Genomic DNA, 25,394 nt, shown 5'->3' with positions numbered 1-25,394 from the left:
TTTTTTTTCACTTTTTCATAATATCATTTTAAATAGTCTGTGTCAATAATTATGTTTGGTTTGGTATAAATGAACTCAAAATATGAAATTAATTTATAAATAAACTTTTAATGTTTGGAATAAATTTAAAAAATGAAAGTTTATTTTTTTTCCTAAAATACCCTTGACATAAATAATTTTAGAAGATTAGGAGGATGAAGAGTTTTGTTATAAAGTTTTGGTTGTTTAAGTTTGTGGAATTCATTTGGAAATTATATCGTTTTTGGTAAAATTTGATTTAATTATATTCAAATATATAGAATTGAATTTGAAGAATTGAGTTTATATTAAATTCTTCATTTTTTTTTCTTACCAAATATAAAATTTAGATTTATAAATAAACTCCATAAAATTTTATAGAATTTATTTTTCGAAACAAAGAATTATTATTGGTTGAATTTACTAGATAGTGTTGAAACATCTTAAAATAATTAATTCTAAAATTTTAATATGTTAACCATTCATACTATTTTGAAATTCTTTAAGAAAGCATTAATATACGATCTTTAAAGTAAGAAAAAATATTATACTCTTTATTCATAAATATAACTCGTTTTAGAGTTCTTTTTTTGTCAATAAATATAAATTGTTTTGCAAATATTAAAAAATAATTAATAAATTTTTCAATTTTACATTTTTATATATATTAAACGCATTAATTATTAATGATATGAGATAAAAGATAATTTAGTCAAATTAATGAATTTTTTATTATGATTTAAGAGAGTTAATTATTTTTTAATCACCATATGAAAATCTTGAAAACTTTATATTTATGGGCGAGAGGAGTGTTAAACTAATTTAACAAACTATTCTTAATCGGTGTGAAAAAAAGTGCTCAGTATAATTTTGGGACAAAAGAATTATTAAATTTATCAATTTATAACAAATATAATTTGTTGTTGACTCTCATTACATGTGTATGTACAATACAAACTTATGTACTAACATGAACTTATGTACTAACATGAAATGAACAAGTCAGCCTCAAGAATGAGTATCTATTCTAACAACTCCAATCTTTTTTCTTTTTACTTATTTATTTATTGCAATACAAAATACTACAAAAGCTAGTAAGTTACCAACTCCAACTTTTTTGCTCCCTTCCTTTATTAGCTCAAGCCTGTATCCAATAAATTTCCCGCTATAAATATCTCTAAAATTCTCTAATTTCTCAACACCAACTTCTGAAATTTGCTCTTCTTGTTCTTGAAAGTGAAAAAAGAGAAGACTAATTATAATGGCTCAGTGCATTATAAGCTTTCTTTATGTTCTTGCTCTTGTTGCCTTTGCTCCTCTTTGTTCTTGCGCCAAAAGTTATTCTAGAGGTTATCTCTACCCACAATTTTATGACCATTCATGCCCAAATGCTCAACAGATTGTCAAATCCGTTGTAGCTAAGGCTGTTGCTGAAGAAGCTCGCATGGCAGCCTCATTACTTAGGCTTCATTTTCATGACTGTTTTGTCAAGGTCTGTTACTTGTTTACCTATCACTCATTATTTGTATAGTTAATGGCTTTTCCATTGGGCTAACACTAATGCTGTGTGTTCGGTAATAACTTTTTAAGTAGTTAGTCAAAACATTGAACGTTATTTTTTATAGTGTTTGGTAATCTATTGTTTGAACTAGTTTTTGAACTATTTTTTAGAAGTTAAGATAGTATTTTATAAAAGTTAACTCATGTAACGTTTAACTTTTAGCGTTCTATGAAAAGTTATTTTAACAGACGCTACTAAAATAATTAATTTTGCAGAATAAATCCTAAGTCATCCAATTGTCATGTTAGTGTGTCAATGATACATTATAAATAGGTTTCATGTCAGCATATTTGTGTTATGATATAAATATGAACTCATACAGCATAAAATTAGATGTTTTAAGTCCTCAGTCATATTATCTCTCCTCTTGATTTTCCTTTTTTTTTTTTTAAAAAAAAAAGTTGCTTTAGCGTAAATGTACACCTAATTAACAAGTGTCAAAATGTGGCAGTTTCTATTTTTGCAATTAACAAACATAAAGAACTTGTAATTGCAGGGTTGTGATGCATCAATATTGTTAGACAACAGTGGAAGCATAATTAGTGAGAAGAGGTCTAATCCAAACAGAAACTCAGCAAGAGGATTTGAAGTGATTGATGCAATTAAGTCTGCACTTGAAAAAGAGTGTCCTAAAACTGTATCTTGTGCTGATATTTTGGCCTTGGCTGCTAGAGATTCCACTGTTCTTGTAAGTTTTATTATTACTTCTTAAACCATTCACAGTAAGCCAAAATCCTGAGCTGACCCCATTTTCATTATTACTTTTTCTCTACACAGACTGGAGGACCCACTTGGGAAGTTCCTTTGGGAAGAAGAGACTCTAAAGGAGCAAGCTTGAGTGGATCTAACAATAACATTCCTGCTCCAAATAACACATTTCAAACTATTCTTACTAAATTCAAGCTTCAGGGTCTTGATATTGTTGATCTCGTAGCTCTATCTGGTAAGAAAAATATTAACAGTTTTGATCAAATTCTGTTAAGAAAAACATTAAATAAATGTAATAATTATTAATGCTAACATTTTAAATATGATTTTTAATATAGAATATGACTGGAAAATATAAAACGTTGATCTTTTTCTCCTACTACTTTGATTGCAATAATTCCTGTGCTAGAACTTCAGTTTGGTTCGGATCGATTTTCTATAAAATTTGGTTCAGTTCAGTTTGGCTTTCTTTCAAAAATTCAGTTTATTTTATGTTGAATCAAGAACCAAAAGTTTGTGTTTGTGGGTTCTTTTTCTTTTCTTTTTTTCCCCCTCTCGAAGAAAACCTGATTAAGTGTTTCTTGAAATTCTGGCAGGAAGCCACACAATAGGAAATGCTAGATGCACCAGCTTTAGACAGAGGCTGTACAACCAGTCAGGGAATGGGCAACCTGACTACACACTTGCTCAATCATATGCTGCACAATTACGCGCCCGCTGCCCTAGATCTGGAGGTGATCAAAACCTGTTTTTCTTGGACTTTGTAAGTCCAACAAAGTTTGATAATAGTTACTTCAAGAACTTGTTGGCTTCAAAAGGCCTTCTAAGTTCTGATCAAGTTCTCCTCACAAAGAATGAAGCATCCATGGCACTTGTTAAGAAATATGCAGAGAACAATGAGCTTTTCTTTGAGCAGTTTGCCAAGTCAATGATTAAGATGGGTAATATTTCTCCATTGACAGGTTCAAGGGGAGAAGTTAGAAAGAATTGCAGGAGAATTAATTATTAACTGGCTTGGTTTCAGATTGGAATCGTGTTTGATTTCATATTGATGTATTCTGGTTTTCTATGCTTGTTATAAAGAAAAAATTTCTGTTTCTCTATTTTGCTGTTGCCACTATGCATGCAAATGTACTCTGCTCTCAAAGTGGTGGAACTCTGCATCCTTTTCTGCTGTCTGCTAATATAATTTCAGTAATTATTTTCACAACCATTTGAAAGGTTAATAGGATTTTGCAATTCAAAATAGAATTTGAAATGTAGAATATATTTATAAATGATTGAATTTGGTATGATTATGGTGGTTGAATTCTATAAAATTGAACCAGTGGGAGTGAACTGAACAAAGCATGAAAACATAAAATTTACACTAGCATGGCAAAATTCCTTTGGCTAGAAAAATCTTAACCCTTCAAATTTATGTTCTACACGGTTCCAGAAAAGGTAGCAAAAATAACTTGTTAATAGAAATATTCCAAAATAGAAGTGCATTTCAAGTTCATGACAGAGTAGATAAGTATGGAATATCTATGTTTTACTAGTGTGCATATAAGAGAAAATACATAAATCAGAAGAGGCCATCAAATGGTGAATGATCAACAAAGTATCTCACTTTAGCCTTAGTGTTTGAGATTTTTTCTCGTATAGTTTCAGCCTCAATTTCTGCTGCGGCCAGTTTCTTCTTTGCTAAATTCACTTTTTCTCGAAGCGCGATAGTTGTGGTTCATAAACTTGTAACTCTCTCTTCTTCTCCTTGATGACTTGATTACTTTTATCAATCCTCTCCTTTAAGGTTGAAGACTGTCCAATCAATCGTTTCGCGTCCAACATGTCATTCAACCTTTCCTGCAGCCAATCAACGTCCAAACCTGCAATTCTGAAATCATCAACTAGAGCAATTGCCTTTTGATTTCAAGTCGAGGAAGCTCACAAAATTTTTCTGCTTGAAATGTTTGAATTAATCCAGAAAGATTCTCCAATGCCAAGGAACGACCTTCTGGTGTTTTCATAAAACAATTTGCAGCTATGTCTCCATAGTTCTTAATGATACTCCTAGGTGTAGGAGCAAATGCCTCCTTCACTCTATCCCAAGATTCTGACAAAGGGTAAGGCAGAAGATTCTGCCCCATCTAGATTAGAATCCTTCTCAGCCGACATGCCAACCATTTCCGACAGGCCAAAACTAAGAGTTTGGTTTAAATGCTCGCTCATTGAGCAAGGATTTGCATTCTTGTCTATCATTTCTTCACCCACAGTTAATGCCATTATCGGTTCCCCTCTATACATATGTTCAGTTGAAGTGGAGTTAGAAACCAAAGGAGTAGAAGAAGAAACATTACTTTCACTTTCACAGAATTCTCTATTTTCAATTTGAGGTATTGAAGGAATAGCAGAATCTACTCTCTGCCAGCAGAATGTCCCTGTGTTCTCGAAGTTTACTAACCCATCATTGCCCGACTCGAAGTTGGGGGAAGTTTCACACGGTCTCTTTGAAATCGTGCTGAGACACTTGCAGAACCCAATTGTCTTGGAGATAACTGTAGAAACAATTTGAATGTAATTGTAAAATAAATCTGATAAATCTTCATTAAAATGGGAGGATTCTTTCACCAGAGGTTAACATTAACCATAAAGGCTTACTTTAAATCGCACCTGCTTTTGAAGGAACAGACGATAAAGAGAATCATCTTACCAACTTGTCACATAGTTGGATCATCAAAATGTTAATGCTAATGTAAAGGTAGTGGGTTCTCTGAAAGTCAAATTGTTGTAAGTTAAAAACAAATAATCAATATACATAAACAGACCTTTTAAAAAAGGTTAATCAGCTGAAGGGCACTGCCTGGACTCCGATATAGAGCCTTCTGTGGTCTTATGTCTTTAATTCATTTCTCAAACTCTCTGACATTTTCTCAGAAACCAAACAGGGGAAGAAAAAAAAATAGAAAATAAAATTAAAAGGATACTTTTATTCATTTTCTTTTCATTGCTTATTTGAAAAAAGCTCCTCAGTTAATCCTGCAGATGGATATAAGAATTACACATCATGTCCAATATTCTATAGGTACATAGATATAGGTGTTCAAAAAAAATCCATTAGAGTCCCATCTGAAAATCTATGCTTAAATTACTTCAAGATCTTTAAACTTTTGTAGTAAATTCTGAAATTTTTTTAGTAAATATACTGAATAGAGACGTATTGGTGTTCAACAAAAATCCATCAGTGTTTCATTTGAAAATCCATGCTTAAATTACTTGAAGATTTCTAAAATTTTTTTAGTAAATATACTAAAGAACACTATGACAAGGATTCCCAACCTTCAATTTGCTATACAGCAATTTACAGAATCAATAAAAATGTAAACAAATCCAAAAATGCTCAAACATTTCAAAGTGATATCAAGAAAAAGCATTTCTCTCTCATAAGTAGAACTTTGGAGAAGTGTCCTGCTGATATAAGCTAGAGGATGTCCATCTTGCATAAGGACAGCACCTATTCCATGACTGCTGGCATCTGTTTGTACAATAAAAGTTTTGGAAAAGTTTTGCAAGGCAAGAATAGGGGGCCTGAATCTTGGCCTGCTTCAAGGCATGACTGTGCAGTGGAAGTTGCCAAGCTTAAGCAGGTCTCTAAGAGGTCGAGCTATGGTTCCATATCCAGCTACAAAAGGTCTGTAGTACCCTGTGAGACCCAAAAAACTTCTACATTGCTTCACTGTTTGGGGTTCTGGCCAATCCTTAACTGCTGAAATCTTGGCTGAGTCATTGTGCACTCTATGAGCTGATATTACTTGGCCAAGATACTCCACCTGAGCAGCTCCACATGAGCATTCACTTTTCTTGGCAAGGAGTGTGTGGGTTCTCATAGCCATAAATACCCAAGCCAGATGTTGAAGATGCTCTTCCCTAGACTGACTATACACTAGGATGTCATCAAAAAACACCAACACAAACTTCCTAAGGACAGGCTTAAAAATTGCATTCATGAGTCACTGGAAGGTAGCAGGAGCATTAGTGAGGCCAAAAGGCATAACTAGGAACTCATAATGCCCCTCATGAGTCGTAAAAGTTGTCTTGGGAATGTCATCTTCATACATACTGATTTGCCAGTAACCAGAGCTGAGGTCTATTTTTGAAACAATCACTGCACCTCCTAACTCTTCCAATATTTCTTCAATTAGGGGTATTGGAAATTTGTCTTTAATGGTAATAGCATTCAATTCCCTATAGTCTATACACATTCTCCATGTATTGTCTTTCTTTTTTACCAATGCAATAAGGCTGGCATAAGGGCTATGACTAGGCCTTATAATTTTATTCTGAAACATTTCTCCAATCATACTCTCAATTGCATTTTTCTATTCTACTGCATACCTGTAGGGTCTGATGTTAGTGGGTTGGGATCCAGACTTAAGTTAAATGCGATGGTCATGTGTTCTTTTGGGAGATAGGGTCTTGGGTTCTTGAAACAACTCTAGAAAGGTGTCCAATAAGACTTCAAGATCCTTCCACAAGGGTTGTGCCTGTAACTGCAGATTAAAAAGCTTGTTTGGTTTTGGCTCATAGCTTAGGCTACACCATCCAGTTTGCAATCCTTCCTTTAGAGACAAGACATTAAGTTTATTAGCAGGGGTGTGGAATTCCTCACCCTTGAGCAAGTATTGTTGGCCTTGCAATTGAAACTTCATGGTCAATTCAAAGAAGTTCCAATTAATATCTCCCAAAGTCTTGAGCCATTGTATCCCAAGTATGAGGTCATAGCTTTCTAAGGGTAACACATACACATTAGCCTTAAATGCTTGCCCCTGCATAGACCACTCAAACCCTTTGCACATACTATCACACTTAAGCTCAGTTCCATTTGCAATCTCCACCCAAATACCTGTAACTTTCCTTAACTGACACTGCAGTTGCTGCACCAATCTTTCATTAAGAAAATTGGGTGCTGTCGATGAGTATATGCAGCCATTTCTTCCCACTTAGCCCTCTCGCCATCATTGTTTGGTTATTACCAGTGCCCCATAAGGCATGTAAGGATAGCTGACCTTCAACTATACTGTCAGTACCATCCAACTCAGTTTCAGTCTCCCCAATCTATGATTCCTGATTTTCTAAAATCACCTCTTTTAATTGCAACACATATACATGTTTCTTGGAACACTTATGGCCAGGAAAGAACTTTTCATTACACCAGAAGCATTAATTTTTAGCCCTTTTTTCATCCATCTCCTTACTGGTTAGTGTTAAAGGGGTATGTTATTGTAGGGTAGTCTTGGAATGTTGGGGGTAGGAAGCAGAGCTGGTAATGATTTCTGATTTGGGGGGTCGTGGTGGTGGATCGAAATGGCTGTGAACTGGGTTGAGAACTGCGTGAATTTGTTTGTTTGATGTGGGGGTTCATTGTTGAATAGGAGGAGAAGGTTGAGAGTTTGCTAATTCTTGGCTTCTGTTGGACAGCAGCTACAGATAATTCCTGCAAGCGTGCTAATGAGTATGCTTCAGATAAGGTTTTTGGTTTAAACATCCTAATTGGCATCTGCAGTTCATCCTTAAGGCCTGAGAGGAAAAAACTAAGGGCTTGTACTTCAGTAATCCCTGCCTGAGGGTACAGTTCATCAAAACTGTCCAAATATCCTTGTAATGAATCTTCTTGTTTCAAGTTCCTCAAGTCTGCAATCGGATCATCATAGGCTTGAGTTCCAAACCTAGCTATTAACCCTTCTACATAGCTTCCCCAATCCAAATATGCCTCAGCTCCTTTAAGCTTCGCATACCCCTGATGCCACTGGATTGCTTTGTCTTACAGATGTAAGGCAGCAATCTTGACGCTATTCTTTGGATTAATTCGAGTTACCTCAAAAAAATATTCACATGGAAGCGGCCATCCATCTAACCCTTCCCCATTGAAGCGAGGGAGATCAATTCTTGATCCGTGTCCCCAATTGCTAGCTAGTGGTGTAGTTGTGTTAACAAATTGATGATGAGTTTCAGAATTATTACCCGATCGAGGTGGTCCTCCATTTTGCGAATTGTGGTTATTTGCTGCCATAAGAGTTTCCAACTCAGCAAAGGCGCCAAGGAACTCATGTCTGTTCCTCTGTTCTGACTCCAGAAGCATCCCCGCAAATTTCTTTCTCGGAGCTTCTTGGGACCTAGTTGTAGGCACCTCAGTCATGGCCAGGAAAGTGCTCTGATACCAGTGTTACTCTAAATTCAAGAAATCAAGGATGTGGAGAGGGAAGAGGAGAAGAGAGAGAAAGGGAAAAGAAAACTCAAGAAGAGAGAGAAGAGAAATACTGAGAAGATTCTCATACAATTGCTCCACAGAACCCACGATTACAAGCGTTGGCTTCTATATTGACTCTAACTGCTCAACTAATCAGCTAATCAATTTCCCCGCCATTCTACTGATCAGCTGATATTAAGATGCGACATCGTTTCACTAGAAGACACAGCTTCGTTTTACAAGAAGAATAGAAAAGAATACAAAACCCTATAAGATTGGTTTACACGTATCACAATTTGGTTTTTCTATTTTTCAATTAACCATAAAGAATTCACGGTGGGTTTAATGACGGATGGTGATTTTGGATGGCACTCTACAGAAACCGTTTTATATTGTTTCAAATTGACATATGGCTTGTGTTTTTGAATTTCCTCAAGTGGGTTTATGAGATTTAAGTCATTTTCGTTTGATGAAATTGGTTTTCTTGAATTTTGGGTTTTCAATTTTAGATTTGTTCATTGTCAGAGGGAGACATTGTTTTGGTTTCTATTAGGATATGGTAAGTTTTATGAATCTTTTGTTTCCATTCTATTCTTGTGTTTGAGCTGAACAAAATAACAAGAAAGTAAGCATACAATATATGTCAAGAATTTTGCACTTTCCAAGAGCACAAATATATTTTTTCAGCAAGGGGAAAAAAAAAAAATCAATCCATGATCATTAAAAGCTGTTTTACATTACAACAATTGTTAACTTACAATGACATAACAACACTCACCATTCTGTTAAAATGACAAAAATGATATGTTTATATAGTTTAAACTAAAAAAATGTCTTTATATACTGCAAGATTAGTTCTGTTCATTCTTCCCTACGCATTTTGACATTAAGTGGAAGTTCTTTGTAGGATTGCACCTTCTCAGCAGCTCTACGTACTGGTCTTCCAAATGAAGATCTAGGCGCTTCATTTCTTAGCTCACATAATGTTTCTTCTTTCAGACCATCTTCTTGTATTGGATTATCAACTGACTGACTGATTGAGAACTTGAGATCTTCAATCTCAAACAAGTTCTCCTTAGGCTCCCTTTCTTGGGATTTGAACCTAGCAGATTGTCTTCTCAAACAGCGCCTGCACAGATAAAATTACAGATTGAAACAACTATTGCTTCAAAAAACTTGGCTAAAATTACAAAATCACAAAAAGGGTTACTGTTTTCTTCTTTCTGAATCAACGTGCATTGTGTTTTCATTAAGACTTTGCAAAGCAACAGTCACTGAAGAGGTAAATATGTTTTGTGCTCTAACAAAAATCAGAATTATGCATTCAGAACTTGCCTCGCCAGGCATGAAAAGAGTAGAGTGCAAAATTACCGTTTGTTTTCAAGCTTCTCCTTTTCTATACCTTGTCTAGATGTAGTAGAAGGGCCTATAGCTGCAAGTAAATTGAAATGGTCTTATATGAGTAACCATTATCAAGAAACAAAGACAATAAATTCAGATTAGGTGAAAATATCTACATTGACTTCTTGCTGTACGCCTTCTGATTCGATTACTATTCAATCAGCAATATGAGTTGCAATTGAACTGGACTTAAAATTCCCTCAAACTATCTTTTCTTTGGCTCAGAAATGGATGTCAAAAACCAAATTCCTATTGCAAGCTTATTTTAAGGAACTAAAAAGAATTTGTTGGTCGTGTTATGATTATACTTGAAATAGTAATCATTTACTTAATTTATTCAAATATAAAAGTTCACAGGACATGGTTTTAAATTCTTGGTTTTTCTGCACAATGTCAAATTTAACAATTTTCATTGCATTGAATTAATTGAGATCAAAGAATGCAAAACAAGAACTAACCTGTAGTCTCATGTTTTTGGCTTTAAGTAATGCATCCTTGCATACAAGTTCATGTTGTAATGCCTTCAACTGAGACAAAAATGCCATTTCTCAAATTGGACACCAAATAATAATAAGATCCTAAAAAAAAAGACTTCTAGTTATTCAAGTAAATAGTTTAAATTAGAACAAACTTGCCTTTTCTCTTCCTAAATTAACCTCCTGTGGAATCAAAATAACATAAATCAATATCACCATGAAACTAATTCTGGAAAAGAATAAAAAAAAAAATTTAAATACTAAGTCGTAAGGAGAAACTAACAGCTAACATCTGGCTGTTTGATTGAGCAAGATTCCAATTTTGCAATTGCAGTTTCTGATAATGAGTTTTCAGATTCCTCAGTTGGTTATTACTGACTGCTATAATTTTACTGTTCAATCAAAATCAAGAAAAACCAAATCCGTCCAGAATTGGCACAACAGAACTAGAAAAAACTTATATATAAAAGAAAATTAAAGTATAAAAGGATACTCTCTGTCCTCAATAAGCTTCATCAGAGTAGCTTTTTCCTGCTCCAAAAAATAAATAAATAAACAAATAAAGTAAGTCCTTTTAAGCCAAAGAAATTGATTTATTTCTAATAAAGGGGAAAAATTCATATAAAATTAGACCAAAGAAATAATTGAACCGAATAGACTAAACAATCTTTGACGGAATGGAGTTCTACATGTTGGTGATGTTGAACTGTGACATGTATGTTGTAGCTCATCTACCGTTATTAAAAAAAATATATTATGGAAATAAGAGCAAAATTATTATTCAATAGATTAAGAAATTATAAGATAAGATAAAAAGATATCGGTTAATTACCACAGCTTCAACTTTTGCACCTCGAAATGAAATCCAACGTATAATTCGTTACACATACCATTGCATATGCTCTGAGTGAGGGCCTAAAGGTGCTTGGAGTTGATGAGATACAACCGTTCAAGAGAGACAATTATTCCATGCTTGAATGAATGGATGATTTTTGTGCTCCAAATCATTATCAATGTAAGATCATAAGTCAATTGAATGCAGCGTATTATCCTGATATGGTGCCACGGGTATAGGTTGGTTCATTTCAAACTGTTGGAGGCAACTATCAAGTTGATTTCATTCTACAATATCAAAGCAAATCAATGGTATTAATGAATTCCAAGAGCGTCTCCCAGATAAACAAAATTGAGAAAAGTAATCCTTCAATCTCTCTATATGGTTGCCAAGACATCTATAAACAAGAAATAACTTAACATTAAATTAGTGAACATAATCTTGAATGAAAATAACTTATGTTGTTATTACTTAAACTTGAAATATTACCAAAGCCACTATATGATATTTGGATTTTGTTGAAAAAATATTTTGAGTAAATAAATATCTTTTTATTGAAACCATTAATTAACCTAACACTATTCTTGCATGTACTTTTTGCTGACAACTTAAAATTTTTATTTTGTATTGAAATCACCAGTTGAATTGATGGTTGTTATTTATTCATATAATTACATTTTGCTGACTATTTGTCAGTACAGATTACTTTTTTTATTGCACTGAAACCACCAATTGAATTGGTGGTTTTAGTTCAACACTCTCTATCCATAGACAAATATTAGATTGATAAATAGTTTTGATTTAGCATTAAATTGTGAAATAGTTTTTTGAGTGTTATTTTTGTCAAAACTCCAAGATATATCTTCATTTCTCATCGATGAGCTTGAATTTTTAATTATATGATTAAGCTATTGTTTTATTGCAATTTAATTATGTTTTTTATTTTACTTTTAATTTTAAATAAATATATTGATTATTTTTTATTCAATTTAAAATTTAATATTTTAAAATATACGATAATAGAATAGATTTATGTGTACAGTTGGAAAATTTGGAATGATTGAATTCCAAACTGAAATTTCATAAAATGATATGGAATATAATTTTAAATTTAAAAAAATATTTAGAACAAAATAAAAATTTTAAATTCCAAAGTATTGCGGAAAGAATGTAAATGAAATTCATTCCATTCAATATTATCCGAATTACATACATCCTTTAATTTTACTTTAATATATTATTTTATTTTGACTTTATGATTATATATTTTATACCATAACTTTGAGTTTATAAATGTGAAAAAATTTATATTAATATTCCGTTAGTAATAAATAGTAATTATTAATTCTAACTAAGACACTAGAAGATTTGGAAATATCTAGTTATTATCCATAATAATATGCATAAAAGTAAAAAATTTGAGAGGGTAAAATATTAGGATAAATAAAAAAGTACACGGTTTAATTTTTTTGGTTTATAACTACCGGTATAAGTTCACAAGACTCCGACTATATTCGGCTCGATGCAAAACTCATATAGGAGGCCACTCTCCCAGCGTGACAATTTCCACACTAAAGGCTTGAATTCTTTGGTTATGAAAGGAGTCTCAACTACTTGATCCTAATCAACATTAATAGCATATGGCTAAACGTAACAATAATAAATTTGTCCTTTATATAATTGGTTAAAAAATAAGTAAGAGATTATTATTTTTAATAATTTTAATTTAATTGGTTATATTAATTATTAATTAAATCCAAGTCCTGTATTACTAACAAATATAATTTTATAAGTGATCATATCCGGAGTTTTTTAAATGATCTTATGATTTTGATTGACTAAAAAAAGTAAAATAGAAATTTATTTTTTATTCTTTAGGAGGCACATTATATTGGAATAATATTATGGATAAACATAACATGAGATAAGATAGCCTTTTTTATGGGGAGGACTTGAATTTGAAACTTTTCATTCACATCAATGAAAAGACTAATCACCTAATTTGATTTGATTATTATATTGATTTTCTACTCAAATCCAAATATGTTTCTATTAAGAAAATTAAGAGGGAAATATAAACATAAATGGGAAATAAGCACTCCTGCTAATTTTCATAATATCCCAATCTTTATATTAGCGTTATTACTAAAAACTAAGTACGTAGATATAGGGAGGGGCTGATTCTTATATCTTTTGATAGCCCCTTCTTACCATTTTTTTTATTTTATTGTAAATTTTTATATTTTATTGTTAAATAAGTTATAAATCTATGTCTATTTGGTACATATCGGTGTTATTTATATTTCTGTTATTTTTCATGGTTTATCTCCATCTTGTGTAGAGTTTGTGACATCTCCATTTTATGTGGAGTATTCTGTTTTATTTTTTGCATTTGTTTTATTTTATTTGAGTAGGTGTGTAATTCACGATGATTTTGACTTTCAGAGCCTTCCAATTAATTTTTAAGTTCACATTCCAATTTTCATTAAGATTTCTTATTAGATCAGCGAACAATAATTATTGTACTTATAATAGTTTTGCTTTATGTCTGATCTTCAGAAGAGGGTCATGTCCTCTCTAAATTATAATATTAAAAAATATTAGCATTTTTACTCAATTTATTAATTTATTAATTATTTAGAAACAAAAAATGTTTGTTGAAACTACTGCACTTAAACTATTAAAGTATTCTAAATTTACATTACTTTGTCCCTCTAGATGTTTCTAAACCTAAAATTCTTTCTAAATCTAATAGCATTATTATTTAAATTGTTAACTGTTAAAAATCAAATTACAATATTATTAGGCATCAAACTACGAAAGGCAAATTTATATTAAATAATAATATTTAGTTTAACGTGCAAGAATATATTAAGCCCTAACAATTATTATTTTAATTTATAATAAAGAAAAATAAGACTTAGACTAACACATCCAGAGTTCATTTAGGCAAAAAAAATTGCAAAAACAAAGAAAGTAAAGAAATTAAGAGAAAGAACGAAGAAGAAGAAAAGAGGAGACAAAAATATCATAAAAAGAGGAGTGAGTAAAGGTTGTAAGTTGGTCCGTATAGAATAGAATGACCCTCGTTTCCTATTTCCGAATTTAAAGTCTTATTTTAGTCCATTTCAAATTTTTTACTTTTGAAATTTAAAATTTAATTCCATATCATTGTATGAAAATTCAATTTGAAATTCGGTAATTTTAAGTTTCTCAACTGTAAATATAAATTTAATTTATTATGATGTAATTTAATATATAAATTTTAAATCTAATAAGAAAAATCAATATATTTATTTTAAAATAAATATAAATACTAAAAAACATAATTAAATTGCAACGAAACAAAGCATATTAATATTTCACATAATTAAAAATTTTGTACTAATTGATGATGAATGAGGATATACCTTGACTTGACATCTTTCCCTTTAATTAGTAATGAAGTAAAACAAATGCAAAAAATAAAAAAAATTGGTGCCACCATGAAAATAGATATATTAAAACCTAAAAATAAGAAATTACGAATATGTAAGGAAATAGAAGCAAAAAAAAAAAAAAAAAAATCAAGAGAACAGTTTTATATTAAAAAAAAAAATTAAAATGTCAAAGTAAATTTAAAAAAAAATTTCTTGTCTCACATAATAAAAGAAAATAATAATATTAAATAATAATACTTTTTCTTGATCACGGTAAGAATTAAAGAAATCAATGAGAAACATGCAAATAATGGATCTCTGAAGCTGACTTCATTTTTTTTTATTTGACTATTATAGTCTATATTAATTACCTATGATGCACGGAGATTTTAAAAAGTTCATCGTACCTGTATCATACTCTTGTCGAACACCGACACTCTTCAGACACTTTTAGACACGTGTTAGACACTTTAAAACGTCTTTAATTTTTTTTTTTTTTAATTTTACTAGTTTCAGACACTTCTAAGACACTTTAAGAATATTTCAAGGACATTTCTTGGACTTCTTAAGGATACTTGTAAAAGTTTTATAAAACTTTTAGATAAATTTATTATCAAAAAATTTTAAATTGAGATCATAAATATAAATTAAATAAACATATATACTTAAAAAAAAAATTACAACATATATAAGAAGAAAAAAAACCCTAAATCATTATATAAGGTTTATAATTTTATTGCTAAATTTAAAAATTAATTTTTGTTCATAGTAATCTTCGACTTTTGTCAAGAAGAAGCACACCATATTACTCCCCGTCTCAAAAAGATAGTCTACTTTCTATTTTCACACAGATTAAGAAAACAGCAATTATTATAGCTAAATGACAATTTTATTTATATAATTTTCATATTATGTTCATCTTAAATAATATATGAGCAATTATTATATTGAAATAATAAGTAAGAATTGATGAGGGTTATTGAAAATAAAATAAAATTTAATAAGAGTATAATAAACAATTTAAAGATTAACTATAATGTAAAAAAGGAAAATGGACTATATTTTGGAACAAACCAAAAAGAATAGATGCACTATCTTTTTGAAATAAAGGGAGTATATTGAACAAACAAAAAAGTGGGACATTACAGGAGATCAATTTGACTCTTTTGAAGATGTTGGAATTCTTAAAATTGCCGGCCAAAGATGGAGACAATGGTATTTAATGATAATGTTATTGTTGAGGATTTAACTAATAATGTTGAAGTAGAAAATTAAATATTTTTTATTTTATGCTTATGACTTATTATGAATAGTTATTTACATATTTAATTTTTTAATAAATTTTTTTTAGTATAGCGTGTCCCAAACACATCGTATCTTATTTTTTCGAAAATTATTGTGTCCCGTTTTCATGTCGTGTCGTAACCCGTGTCCTTTGTCCAAATCCATGCAACCTAGTTAATTACTAACTAAATTATTCAGAATAACTAAATTATTCATTCTGCATAATTTTAGGATGAAACAGTTTTTTTTTTATTTTAAATTTTGGAAATATTTTACTCAAGTTTAACATTTTATTATTAAAATATATAATTACAAATAAAAAATAAAAGTTAGGTGTATGGATTGGAATATGAAAATGTTTTATAGTGTTTTCATCCCACATTTTATATAGTAAAATTTTTAAAAAATATATTTTATTTTAAATTTCATATTCCAAAATTCTATTTGATTTAAAATTTCATTTGTATTGTTATTATCCAAACCAATTTAACCCAAGTGAAATCGATTTAAAATTTTGATTTGAATTGGTCCAATATATCTCCTCAAATCTACTAAAAGAAAATGTATTAAGACAATTATGGGTTTTTTTAGAGAGAAAGGAGGGGAGAGAGTAAATTTTAGTTTTAAATTAAACCTATAAGATGGTTTTTGAAAAATTCTAAAATATCTGAATATAATTGTTATACTTAGCAGAAATAAGGGTAAAATTGAAACAAACTAATCAATAATTTTTTAAAAAAATTTAATATATTAATAATAATATCAAGAATTATAGATAGAACCAAATATAGAACTTTACTATTAGTTGCGAATAGAGTTTGCTGATTTTTTAATGGAAAAAAAAAATTCATGTTCTTTTGAATAATGAAACTAAAATTAAAAAAATAATAATAATGTTAGATCTTTCCACTTGAAATTAATCTTAATAAAAGATATAAATCTTCATAATAATAATTAGTCCATTAATTGATTTGCAACATATGACGAACACATATGAGCTTCTGCCACTATGTGCCAATAGCATCAATAGAAGAATATACCGCACTACCAGATTCTATTAGTCTTCTCATATGCGAATCAAGATCTGAATTTTTCAACTAAATAAAGCCAAATATCATATTTTTATTTAAACCCTCACAAAGCAAGGACAAAAAAAAAAAAAAAAAAAATTCAAATATGGAGACAAAACAACAATAAGAAAGACAAAAAAGAGAAATTTGTTATAAAAAAATAGATCTAAGTTTATTAAAGTGAATAAAAAATTAAAAGCAAAAATAGATAGCGAAAGAAAGATTAGAAGATATTAGTCCAAACTAAAATTAGGGTTAGAAGACTGAAGAGATACGAGAGAAGGAGGAGGGACTAGGGTTACGGCTTACAATTCTTAATTTTTTTTTTTTCAAAAGGAAAAAAAATAATGATATGAGAAGGAAGTACATTATTTCTAAAATCTAGCCGTAGAATGAGAATCATTTATTTGAAAATAATTATTGATTTTTTCTCACTTAACCAATGCCAAACGCTCATGGAAAAAAAAAAAATGGTTATACTTGGTCAAAAAGCAAGGCCTAAGCTAGCCATAAAAGGACAAGAGAAAGGATAGTCTCTTATTGCAAAAGCAGAATATTAATACATAAGGTATAGTTTGAGTTTGAAGAATTAGGAACTTTTTGAGTAGTTGTCCTAACTCCTACCCTTTACCTTCCTATTTTGGATCATCTTCCTCTGCACTGCACTTGCGAAAAGAGCATTTTATGCCATTAAGATCATGTCAAACCCTCAACATAATAATAGAACTAATAGTGCATAACAATAGTTATTAATACCATCTAACATTGAGGGACCCCCTCAATTCTAAAATTAGAAAACTTTGAAAATTTCTTTTTTAGTTAATATATCTTAATCTTTTTGAAATTTCTTTTTAACCCTCTAACTTTAAATTTTGGATCCATCGTTACATGCACGAGAGTTATCAGTTGAGTGATAACATATTGATTGAAACAGTCTCGAATTTCATAACAGCGATAATATTAAGGATCAAATATATTAAAACATTACAGGTTATGAAATAAAGTTAGTTTTATGTAAATGAGTGTTGGGATGAGTGATTTGACACTCTTCTGCTTTAAATGAGACCAGGAGTTCGATCCTTATGAGCATTTTTACCCTTTAATTAATAAGCCGACCCGATGCTAGTAGAATTTAGTTCTAATGTAGTAGGTTGGCAAAAAAAAGTTAATTTTATTTATATATTTTACGGTTTTTATAGATTGGTTAAATTCGATAATTTCTTTAACTAGGACTTACTTGAATATGAGATTTTTATTCCCAACATTCTTAAATTAAATAATATAATACTTCCTCTTTTTTTTTTAATACATGTCGTTTTAGATTTTTTTTTTCTAAGTAAGTGACATTTTATGATTCCAATTCCAATGCTTCATTAAATATCTTCTTTTTTTTGATTTACCATTCTATCACTAGTAATATTAATAGTCAAAGTTAAACTTAAACTTAAACTCTATCTTAAACTTATTTAAACCAAGTGAATTACTATCTTCCTAAGAAGAACAGTATAGTGTGTAAAAAAAAAAAAAAAATCCTAGCCGTCTCTCTCTCTCTTTTTTTGTGTTATTCTAAATTGTCTCTAAACCTACGCCATCGGTGATTTCTTTTCATCTCTGTCTATTATTTTATTTTATTTTATTTTATTTAGTTTTCTTTCTAATAATTTTTAAATCTATAATCATTTTGAACAAATTTTAAATTTACTCTCAGATTTATAATAATTGATAGATCTTGAGTGTTTTTGGTACCTCTTAGTGGGATTATTAATTTCTCTCCTTTCATGGGTTATTCTTCATTATTGAAGATTTTTTATGTGGATCTTTTATTTCGCTGATAATTCCAAATATAAGATGGATTATTGGTTGTGTGTAGTTTGAGACTTCATATCTTCAATTCAGGTAAGTTTCTTTTCTCAATGGAGCCTAGTAGTGTAATAAATAATTATTACTTTATGCAAAAACTATAAATGACAGATATAAAAATTCAGAGATAGAGAGTAATAAATAATTCTAATTATGACCTTCCCAATATTAGAATCCCTAATTAATTCCTTTGTTACTAGTTTTGCTACTTTATTCTCAAAAAGTATTAGAATTCCTAATTAACCCTAATTAATTGAAATTTTGCTATTTGTTACCAAAAGACTAATTGGAATCATTAAATAGAAACAGGTAACACCTATTCCGGTTAAAATCCCTAATTAATTCCTTTATATTATTTGTTATTTTATAATATATGTACCATACATGAAAATAACGTTGTAAGTGGACGTTTGAATGTTCCAATCTCAAGCTGTCTCAAAGTCAGAGTCTCATAGATTGCTGACTCGCACCGTCATCCTTGTCTTTATTTATTATTGGTCGATAATGTTGACATCATCCTATATGTTATACGTCAAAGAAGCAGGTGAGTCCACTTCTATATTTTACCAATATTTGTCTTATATATAAATATTTATAGAGATATTAAATTTCATTTTTATTGAGTTTTTAGGTTGACTTAGGAATTATTCCAAAAAAAAAAAAAATTTGAATTAGGTACTGGAATAATAATTTTTAATTTTTAAGTACATGATTATAAGTACATGATTTGGTAGATAGACAAGTCCGGTGATGATGATGGCTCACTCACCATTTTCTTAAAAAAAAAAAAAAGAAAAATTCTCATTTCATTACTAAATAATATAATATGGTCACAATATTTTTGAGAAATAAAAATAAAAATATAGAAAATCAAAATAATCTTTCACGTGAAATTTATTTATTTTCAAATAGAATCGCATTTGAAATTTTATCATTTTGCTTAACATCATAAAAGAATCTAAAATACCAAATATTAATACAAAAATAAATCTCACTGTTAAGTTCCCTCGGTAAAAAAACTTATTTTAAATTTGAAGATATAAAATCTTTAACTATAAAGAATCAACGATCAGTATCGACTCTATGAAAAATAAAAAATTCTTCAACAATAAGGATAAAAAGAGAGAAAAATAAAAAATTCTTCAACAATAAGGATAAAAAGAGAGAAAACGCAATAAATCAAAAACATAACTCTGCTAAAATGGTATTACAAATCTCAAAATCTATATAAAATAAAAAATAGGCTCAATTTGATAAACCTTTTCTACTCCACAAACCTTCAATCAAGTTCTTTTCTCCCTTCGAAATGGAAATAAAAATATTATCTACAAACGTATACTCGTATAGTTTCAAATTTTTTTTGGGTGTTCCAAAATAATGGTCTTACTAGTATTTTAAGAATTTTTTTTTTCACTTTCATAATATCATTTTAAATAGTCTGTGTCAATAATTATGTTTGGTTTGGTATAAATGAACTCAAAATATGGAATTAATTTATAAATAAATTTTTAATGTTTGAAATAAATTTAAAAATTGAAAGTTTATTTTTTTTCCTAAAATACCCTTGACATAAATAATTTTAGATGATTAGGAGGATGAAGAGTTTTGTTATAAAGTTTTGGTTGTTTAAGTCTGTGGATTTCATTTGGAAATTATATCGTTTTTTGTAAAATTTGATTTAATTATATTCAAATATATAGAGTTGAATTTGTAGAATTGAGTTTATATTGAATTCTTCACCTTTTTTCTCACCAAATATAGAATTTAGATTTATAAATAAACTCCATAAAATTTTATAGAATTTATTTTTTTGAAACAAAGAATTATTATTGGTTGAATTTACTAGATAGTGTTAAAACATCTTCTAAAATTTTAATATGTTAACCATTCATACTATTTTGAAATTCTTTAAGAAAGCATTAATATACAATCTTTAAAGTAAGAAAAAATATTATACTCTTTTATTCATAAATATAACTTGTTTTAGAGTTTTTTTTGTCAATAAATATAAATTGTTTTGAAAATATTAAAAAATAATTAATGAATTTTTTCAATTTTACATTTTTATATATATTAAACACATTAATAATGATATGAGATAAAAGATAATTAGTCAAATTAATGAAAATTTTGTTATAATTTAAGAGAGTTAATTGTTTTTTACTCATCATGTAAACATCTTGAAAACTTTATATTTATGGGCGTAAGGAGTAGTTAAACTAATTTAACAAACTATTCTTAAACCGTGTGAAAAAACGTGCTCGGTATAATTTTGGGAGAGAAGAATTATTAAATTTGTCACTCTATAATAAATATAATTTGTTGTTGACTCTCACTACATGTGTATGTACAATACAAACTTATGTACTAACATGAACTTATGTACTAACATGAAATGAACAAGTCAGCCAAAAGAATGAGCATCTATTCTAACAACTCCAATCTTTTTTTTTTTTTTTTTTTTAAACTTATTTATTTGTTGCAATACAAAATACTACAAAAGCTAGTTAGTTAGTTACCAACTCCAAATTTTTTGCTCCCTTCCTTTATTAGCTCAAGTCTGTATCCACTAAATTTCTCTCTATAAATACCTCTAAAATTCTCTAATTTCTCAACACCAAGTTCTGAAATTTGCTCTTCTTGTTCTTGAAAGTGAAAAAAGAGAAGACTAATTATAATGGCTCAGTGCATTATAAGCTTTCTTTATGTTCTTGCTCTTGTGGCCTTTGCTCCTCTTTGTTCTTGCGCCAAGAGTTCTTCTAGAGGTTATCTCTACCCACAATTTTATGACCATTCATGCCCAAATGCTCAACAGATTGTCAAATCCGTTGTAGCTAAGGCTGTTGCTGAAGAAGCTCGCATGGCAGCCTCATTACTTAGGCTTCATTTTCATGACTGTTTTGTCAAGGTCTGTTACTTGTTTACCTATCACTCATTATTTGTATAGTTAATGGCTTTTCCACTGTGCTAACACTAATGCTGTGTTCGACAACAACTTTTTAAGTAGTTAGTCAAAACGCTAAACACTATTTTTTACAGTGTTCGGTAACCTATTGTTTGAATTAGTTTTTAAAAGTTAAGATAGCGTTTTATAAAAGGTTAATTCATGTAATGTTTAACTTTTAGCATTTTATGAAAAATTACTCTAACATACGCTACTGAAATAGCTAATTTTACAGAATAAACCCTAAGTCATCCAATTGTCATGTTCGTGTGTCAATGATACATTATAAATAGGTTTCATGTCAGCATATTTGTATTATGATATAAATATAAACTCATACAGCATAAAATTAGATGTTTTAAGTCCTCGGTTCATATTATCTCTCCTCTTGATTTTCCTTTTTTAAAAAAAAAAAAAAAAAAAGTTGCTTTAGCTTAAAATGTAGACCTAATTAACTAGTGTCAAAATGTGGCAATTTCTATTTTTGCAATTAACAAATATAAAGAACTTGTAATTGCAGGGTTGTGATGCATCGATATTGTTAGACAACAGTGGAAGCATAATTAGTGAGAAGAGGTCTAATCCAAACAGAAACTCAGCAAGAGGATTTGAAGTGATTGATGAAATTAAATCTGCACTTGAAAAAGAGTGTCCTAAAACTGTGTCTTGTGCTGATATTTTGGCCTTGGCTGCTAGAGACTCCACTGTTCTTGTAAGTTTTATTATTACTTCTTAAACCATTCATAGTAAGCCAAAATCCTGAGCTGACCCCATTTTCATTATTACTTTTTCTCTACACAGACTGGAGGGCCCACTTGGAAAGTTCCTTTGGGAAGAAGAGACTCGAAAGGAGCAAGCTTGAGTGGATCTAACAATAACATTCCTGCTCCAAATAACACATTTCAAACTATTCTTACTAAATTCAAGCTTCAGGGTCTTGATGTTGTTGATCTCGTAGCTCTATCTGGTAAGAAAAATATTAACAGTTTTGATCAAATTCTGTTAAGAAAAACATTAAATAAATGTAATAATTATTAATGCTAACATTTTAAATATGATTTTTAATATAGAATATGACTGGAAAATATAAAACATTGATCTTTTTCTTTTCCTACTTTGATTGCAATAATTCCTGTGCTAGAACTTCAGTTTGTTTCGGATCGATTTTCTATAAAATTTGGTTCAGTTCAGTTTGGCTTTCTTTCAAAAATTCAGTTTATTTTATGTTGAATCAAGAACCAAAAGTTTGTGTTTGTGGGTTCTTTTTCTTTTCTTTTTTTCCCCCTCTCGAAGAAAACCTGATTAAGTGTTTCTTGAAATTCTGGCAGGAAGCCACACAATAGGAAATGCTAGATGCACCAGCTTTAGACAGAGGCTGTACAACCAGTCAGGGAATGGGCAACCTGACTACACACTTGCTCAATCATATGCTGCACAATTACGCGCCCGCTGCCCTAGATCTGGAGGTGATCAAAACCTGTTTTTCTTGGACTTTGTAAGTCCAACAAAGTTTGATAATAGTTACTTCAAGAACTTATTGGCTTCAAAAGGCCTTCTAAGTTCTGATCAAGTTCTCCTCACAAAGAATGAAGCATCCATGGCACTTGTTAAGAAATATGCAGAGAACAATGAGCTTTTCTTTGAGCAGTTTGCCAAGTCAATGATTAAGATGGGTAATATTTCTCCATTGACAGGTTCAAGGGGAGAAGTTAGAAAGAATTGCAGGAGAACTTGAAATGCACTTCTATTTTGGAATATTTCTATTAACAAGTTATTTTTGCTACCTTTTCTGGAACCGTGTAGAACATAAATTTGAAGGATTAAGATTTTTCTAGCCAAAGGAATTTTGCTATGCTAGTGTAAATTTTATGTTTTCATGCTTTGTTCATTTAACTCCCACTGGTTCAACTTTATAGAATTCAACCACCATAATCATACCAAATTCAATCATTTATAAATATATTCTACATTAAAAATCTATTTTGAATTGCAAAATCCTATTACCTTTCAAATGTAGGTTAATAGGATTTTGCAATTCAAAATAGAATTTGAAATGTAGAATATATTTATAAATGATTGAATTTGGTATGATTATGGTGGTTGAATTCTATAAAATTGAACCAGTGGGAGTTAAATGAACAAAGCATGAAAACATAAAATTTACACTAGCATAGCAAAATTCCTTTGGCTAGAAAAATCTTAATCCTTCAAATTTATGTTCTACACGGTTCCAGAAAAGGTCTCAAAAATAACTTGTTAATAGAAATATTCCAAAATAGAAGTGCATTTCAAGTTCATCTCAGAGTAGATAAGTATGGAATATCTCTGTTTTACTAGTGTGCATATAAGGGAAAATATATAAATCAGAAGAGGCCATCAAATGGTGAATGATCAACAAAGTATCTCACTTTAGCCTTTAGTGTTTGAGATTTTTTCTCGTATAGTTTCAACCTCAGCTTGTCCTGCAGCCAGTTTCTTCTTTGTTAAATTCACTTTTTCTCGAAGCACGATAGTTGTGGTTCATAAACTTGTAACTCTCTCTTCTTCTCCTTGATGACTTGATTACTTTTATCAATCCTCTCCTTTAAGGTTGAAGACTGTCCAATCAATTGTTTCGCGTCCAACATGTCATTCAACCTTTCCTGCAGCCAATCAACGTCCAAACCTGCAATTCTGAAATCATCAACTAGAGCAATTGCCTTTTGAATTTCAAGTTGAGGAAGCTCACAAAATTTTTCTGCTTGAAATGTTTGAATTAATCCAGAAAGATTCTCCAATGCCAAGGAACGACCTTCTGGTGTTTTCATAAAACAATTTGCAGCTATATCTCCATAGTTCTTAATGATACTCGTAAGTGTAGGTGCAAATGCCTCCTTCACTCTATCCCAAGATTCTGACAAAGGGTAAGGCAGAAGATTCTGCCCCATCTAGATTAGAATCCTTCTCAGCCGACATGCCAACCACTTCCGACAGGCCAAAACTAAGAGTTTGGTTTAAATGCTCGCTCATTGAGCTAGGATTTGCATTCTTGTCTATCATTTCTTCACCCACAGTTAATGCCATTATCGGTTCCCCTCTATACATATGTTCAGTTGAAGTGGAGTTAGAAACCAAAGAAGTAGAAGAAGAAACATTACTGTCACTTTCACAGAATTCTCTATTTTCAATTTGAGGTATTGAAGGAATAGCAGAATCTACTCTCCGCCAGCAGAATGTCCTTGTGTTCTCGAAGTTTACTAACCCATCATTGCCCGACTCGAAGTTGGGGGAAGTTTCACATGTTCTCTTTGAAATCGTGCTGAGACACTTGCAGAACCCAATCGTCTTGGAGATTGGAGATAACTGTAGAAACAATTTGAATGTAATTGTAAAATAAATCTGATAAATCTTCATTAAAATGGGAGGATTCTTTCACCAGAGGTTAACATTAACCATAAAGGCTTATTTTAAATCCCACCTGCTTTTGAAGGAACAGACGATAAAGAGAATCATCTTACCAACTTGTCACATAGTTGGATCATCAAAATGTTAATGCTAATGTAAAGGTAGTGGGTTCTCTGAAAGTCAAATTGTTGTAAGTTAAAAAGAAATG

General features: G+C 30.2%; 4 protein-coding genes across 4 annotated transcripts; 2 read left to right on the top strand and 2 right to left on the bottom strand.

Moving 5' to 3' along the window:
* Positions 1–1,196: 1,196 nt before the first annotated feature.
* Positions 1,197–3,390, top strand: LOC105634612 (peroxidase 72). Its single transcript, XM_020679462.3, has 4 exons — positions 1,197–1,510; positions 2,076–2,267; positions 2,357–2,522; positions 2,884–3,390. Exons 1-4 carry the CDS (start codon positions 1,280–1,282, stop codon positions 3,294–3,296), a joined length of 1,002 nt encoding a protein of 333 aa, XP_020535121.3. The 5' UTR covers positions 1,197–1,279; the 3' UTR covers positions 3,297–3,390.
* A 5,764-nt stretch (positions 3,391–9,154) lies between these two features.
* On the bottom strand, positions 9,155–11,121 carry LOC105634629 (uncharacterized). Its single transcript, XM_089720430.1, has 9 exons — positions 11,041–11,121; positions 10,884–10,921; positions 10,674–10,782; positions 10,550–10,573; positions 10,373–10,441; positions 10,275–10,297; positions 10,031–10,065; positions 9,885–9,945; positions 9,155–9,642 (listed from the first exon to the last, which is right to left on the bottom strand). The coding sequence occupies exons 1-9, from the start codon at positions 11,119–11,121 to the stop codon at positions 9,375–9,377; spliced, it is 708 nt and encodes a 235-aa protein (XP_089576556.1). The 3' UTR covers positions 9,155–9,374.
* A 10,359-nt stretch (positions 11,122–21,480) lies between these two features.
* Positions 21,481–25,233, top strand: LOC105634628 (peroxidase 72). The gene is made up of 4 exons (XM_020679472.3): positions 21,481–21,766; positions 22,323–22,514; positions 22,604–22,769; positions 23,131–25,233. The coding sequence occupies exons 1-4, from the start codon at positions 21,536–21,538 to the stop codon at positions 23,535–23,537; spliced, it is 996 nt and encodes a 331-aa protein (XP_020535131.3). The 5' UTR covers positions 21,481–21,535; the 3' UTR covers positions 23,538–25,233.
* On the bottom strand, positions 24,292–24,729 carry LOC119369952 (uncharacterized). Its single transcript, XM_089720429.1, has one exon. It carries the CDS (start codon positions 24,727–24,729, stop codon positions 24,292–24,294), a length of 438 nt encoding a protein of 145 aa, XP_089576555.1.
* Positions 25,234–25,394: the final 161 nt, after the last annotated feature.

This window comes from Jatropha curcas, chromosome 4 (genome assembly GCF_041381405.1).
Source record: "Jatropha curcas cultivar XTBG-Jc1 chromosome 4, XTBG_Jcur_1.0, whole genome shotgun sequence".
NCBI classification, from domain to species: domain Eukaryota; kingdom Viridiplantae; phylum Streptophyta; class Magnoliopsida; order Malpighiales; family Euphorbiaceae; genus Jatropha; species Jatropha curcas.
The sequence above is the reverse complement of the archived record's forward strand: the minus strand, read 5'-3'. Positions and strand labels throughout refer to the sequence as shown.

Excerpts from the sequence above, each read along its gene's own strand:
- LOC119369952 (XM_089720429.1), bottom strand. The coding sequence starts at position 24,729 with ATGGGGCAGAATCTTCTGCCTTACCCTTTGTCAGAATCTTGGGATAGA.
- LOC105634612 (XM_020679462.3), top strand. The coding sequence starts at position 1,280 with ATGGCTCAGTGCATTATAAGCTTTCTTTATGTTCTTGCTCTTGTTGCC. Across the intron at positions 1,511-2,075 it reads TTCATGACTGTTTTGTCAAG|GGTTGTGATGCATCAATATT; the intron begins GTCTGTTACTTG and ends TTGTAATTGCAG. Across the intron at positions 2,268-2,356 it reads CTAGAGATTCCACTGTTCTT|ACTGGAGGACCCACTTGGGA; the intron begins GTAAGTTTTATT and ends TTCTCTACACAG.
- LOC105634629 (XM_089720430.1), bottom strand. The coding sequence starts at position 11,121 with ATGAGCTACAACATACATGTCACAGTTCAACATCACCAACATGTAGAA. Across the intron at positions 10,922-11,040 it reads AAGATTGTTTAGTCTATTCG|GAAAAAGCTACTCTGATGAA; the intron begins GTTCAATTATTT and ends TTTTTGGAGCAG. Across the intron at positions 9,643-9,884 it reads GAGAAGCTTGAAAACAAACG|GCGCTGTTTGAGAAGACAAT; the intron begins GTAATTTTGCAC and ends TTATCTGTGCAG.
- LOC105634628 (XM_020679472.3), top strand. The coding sequence starts at position 21,536 with ATGGCTCAGTGCATTATAAGCTTTCTTTATGTTCTTGCTCTTGTGGCC. Across the intron at positions 21,767-22,322 it reads TTCATGACTGTTTTGTCAAG|GGTTGTGATGCATCGATATT; the intron begins GTCTGTTACTTG and ends TTGTAATTGCAG. Across the intron at positions 22,515-22,603 it reads CTAGAGACTCCACTGTTCTT|ACTGGAGGGCCCACTTGGAA; the intron begins GTAAGTTTTATT and ends TTCTCTACACAG.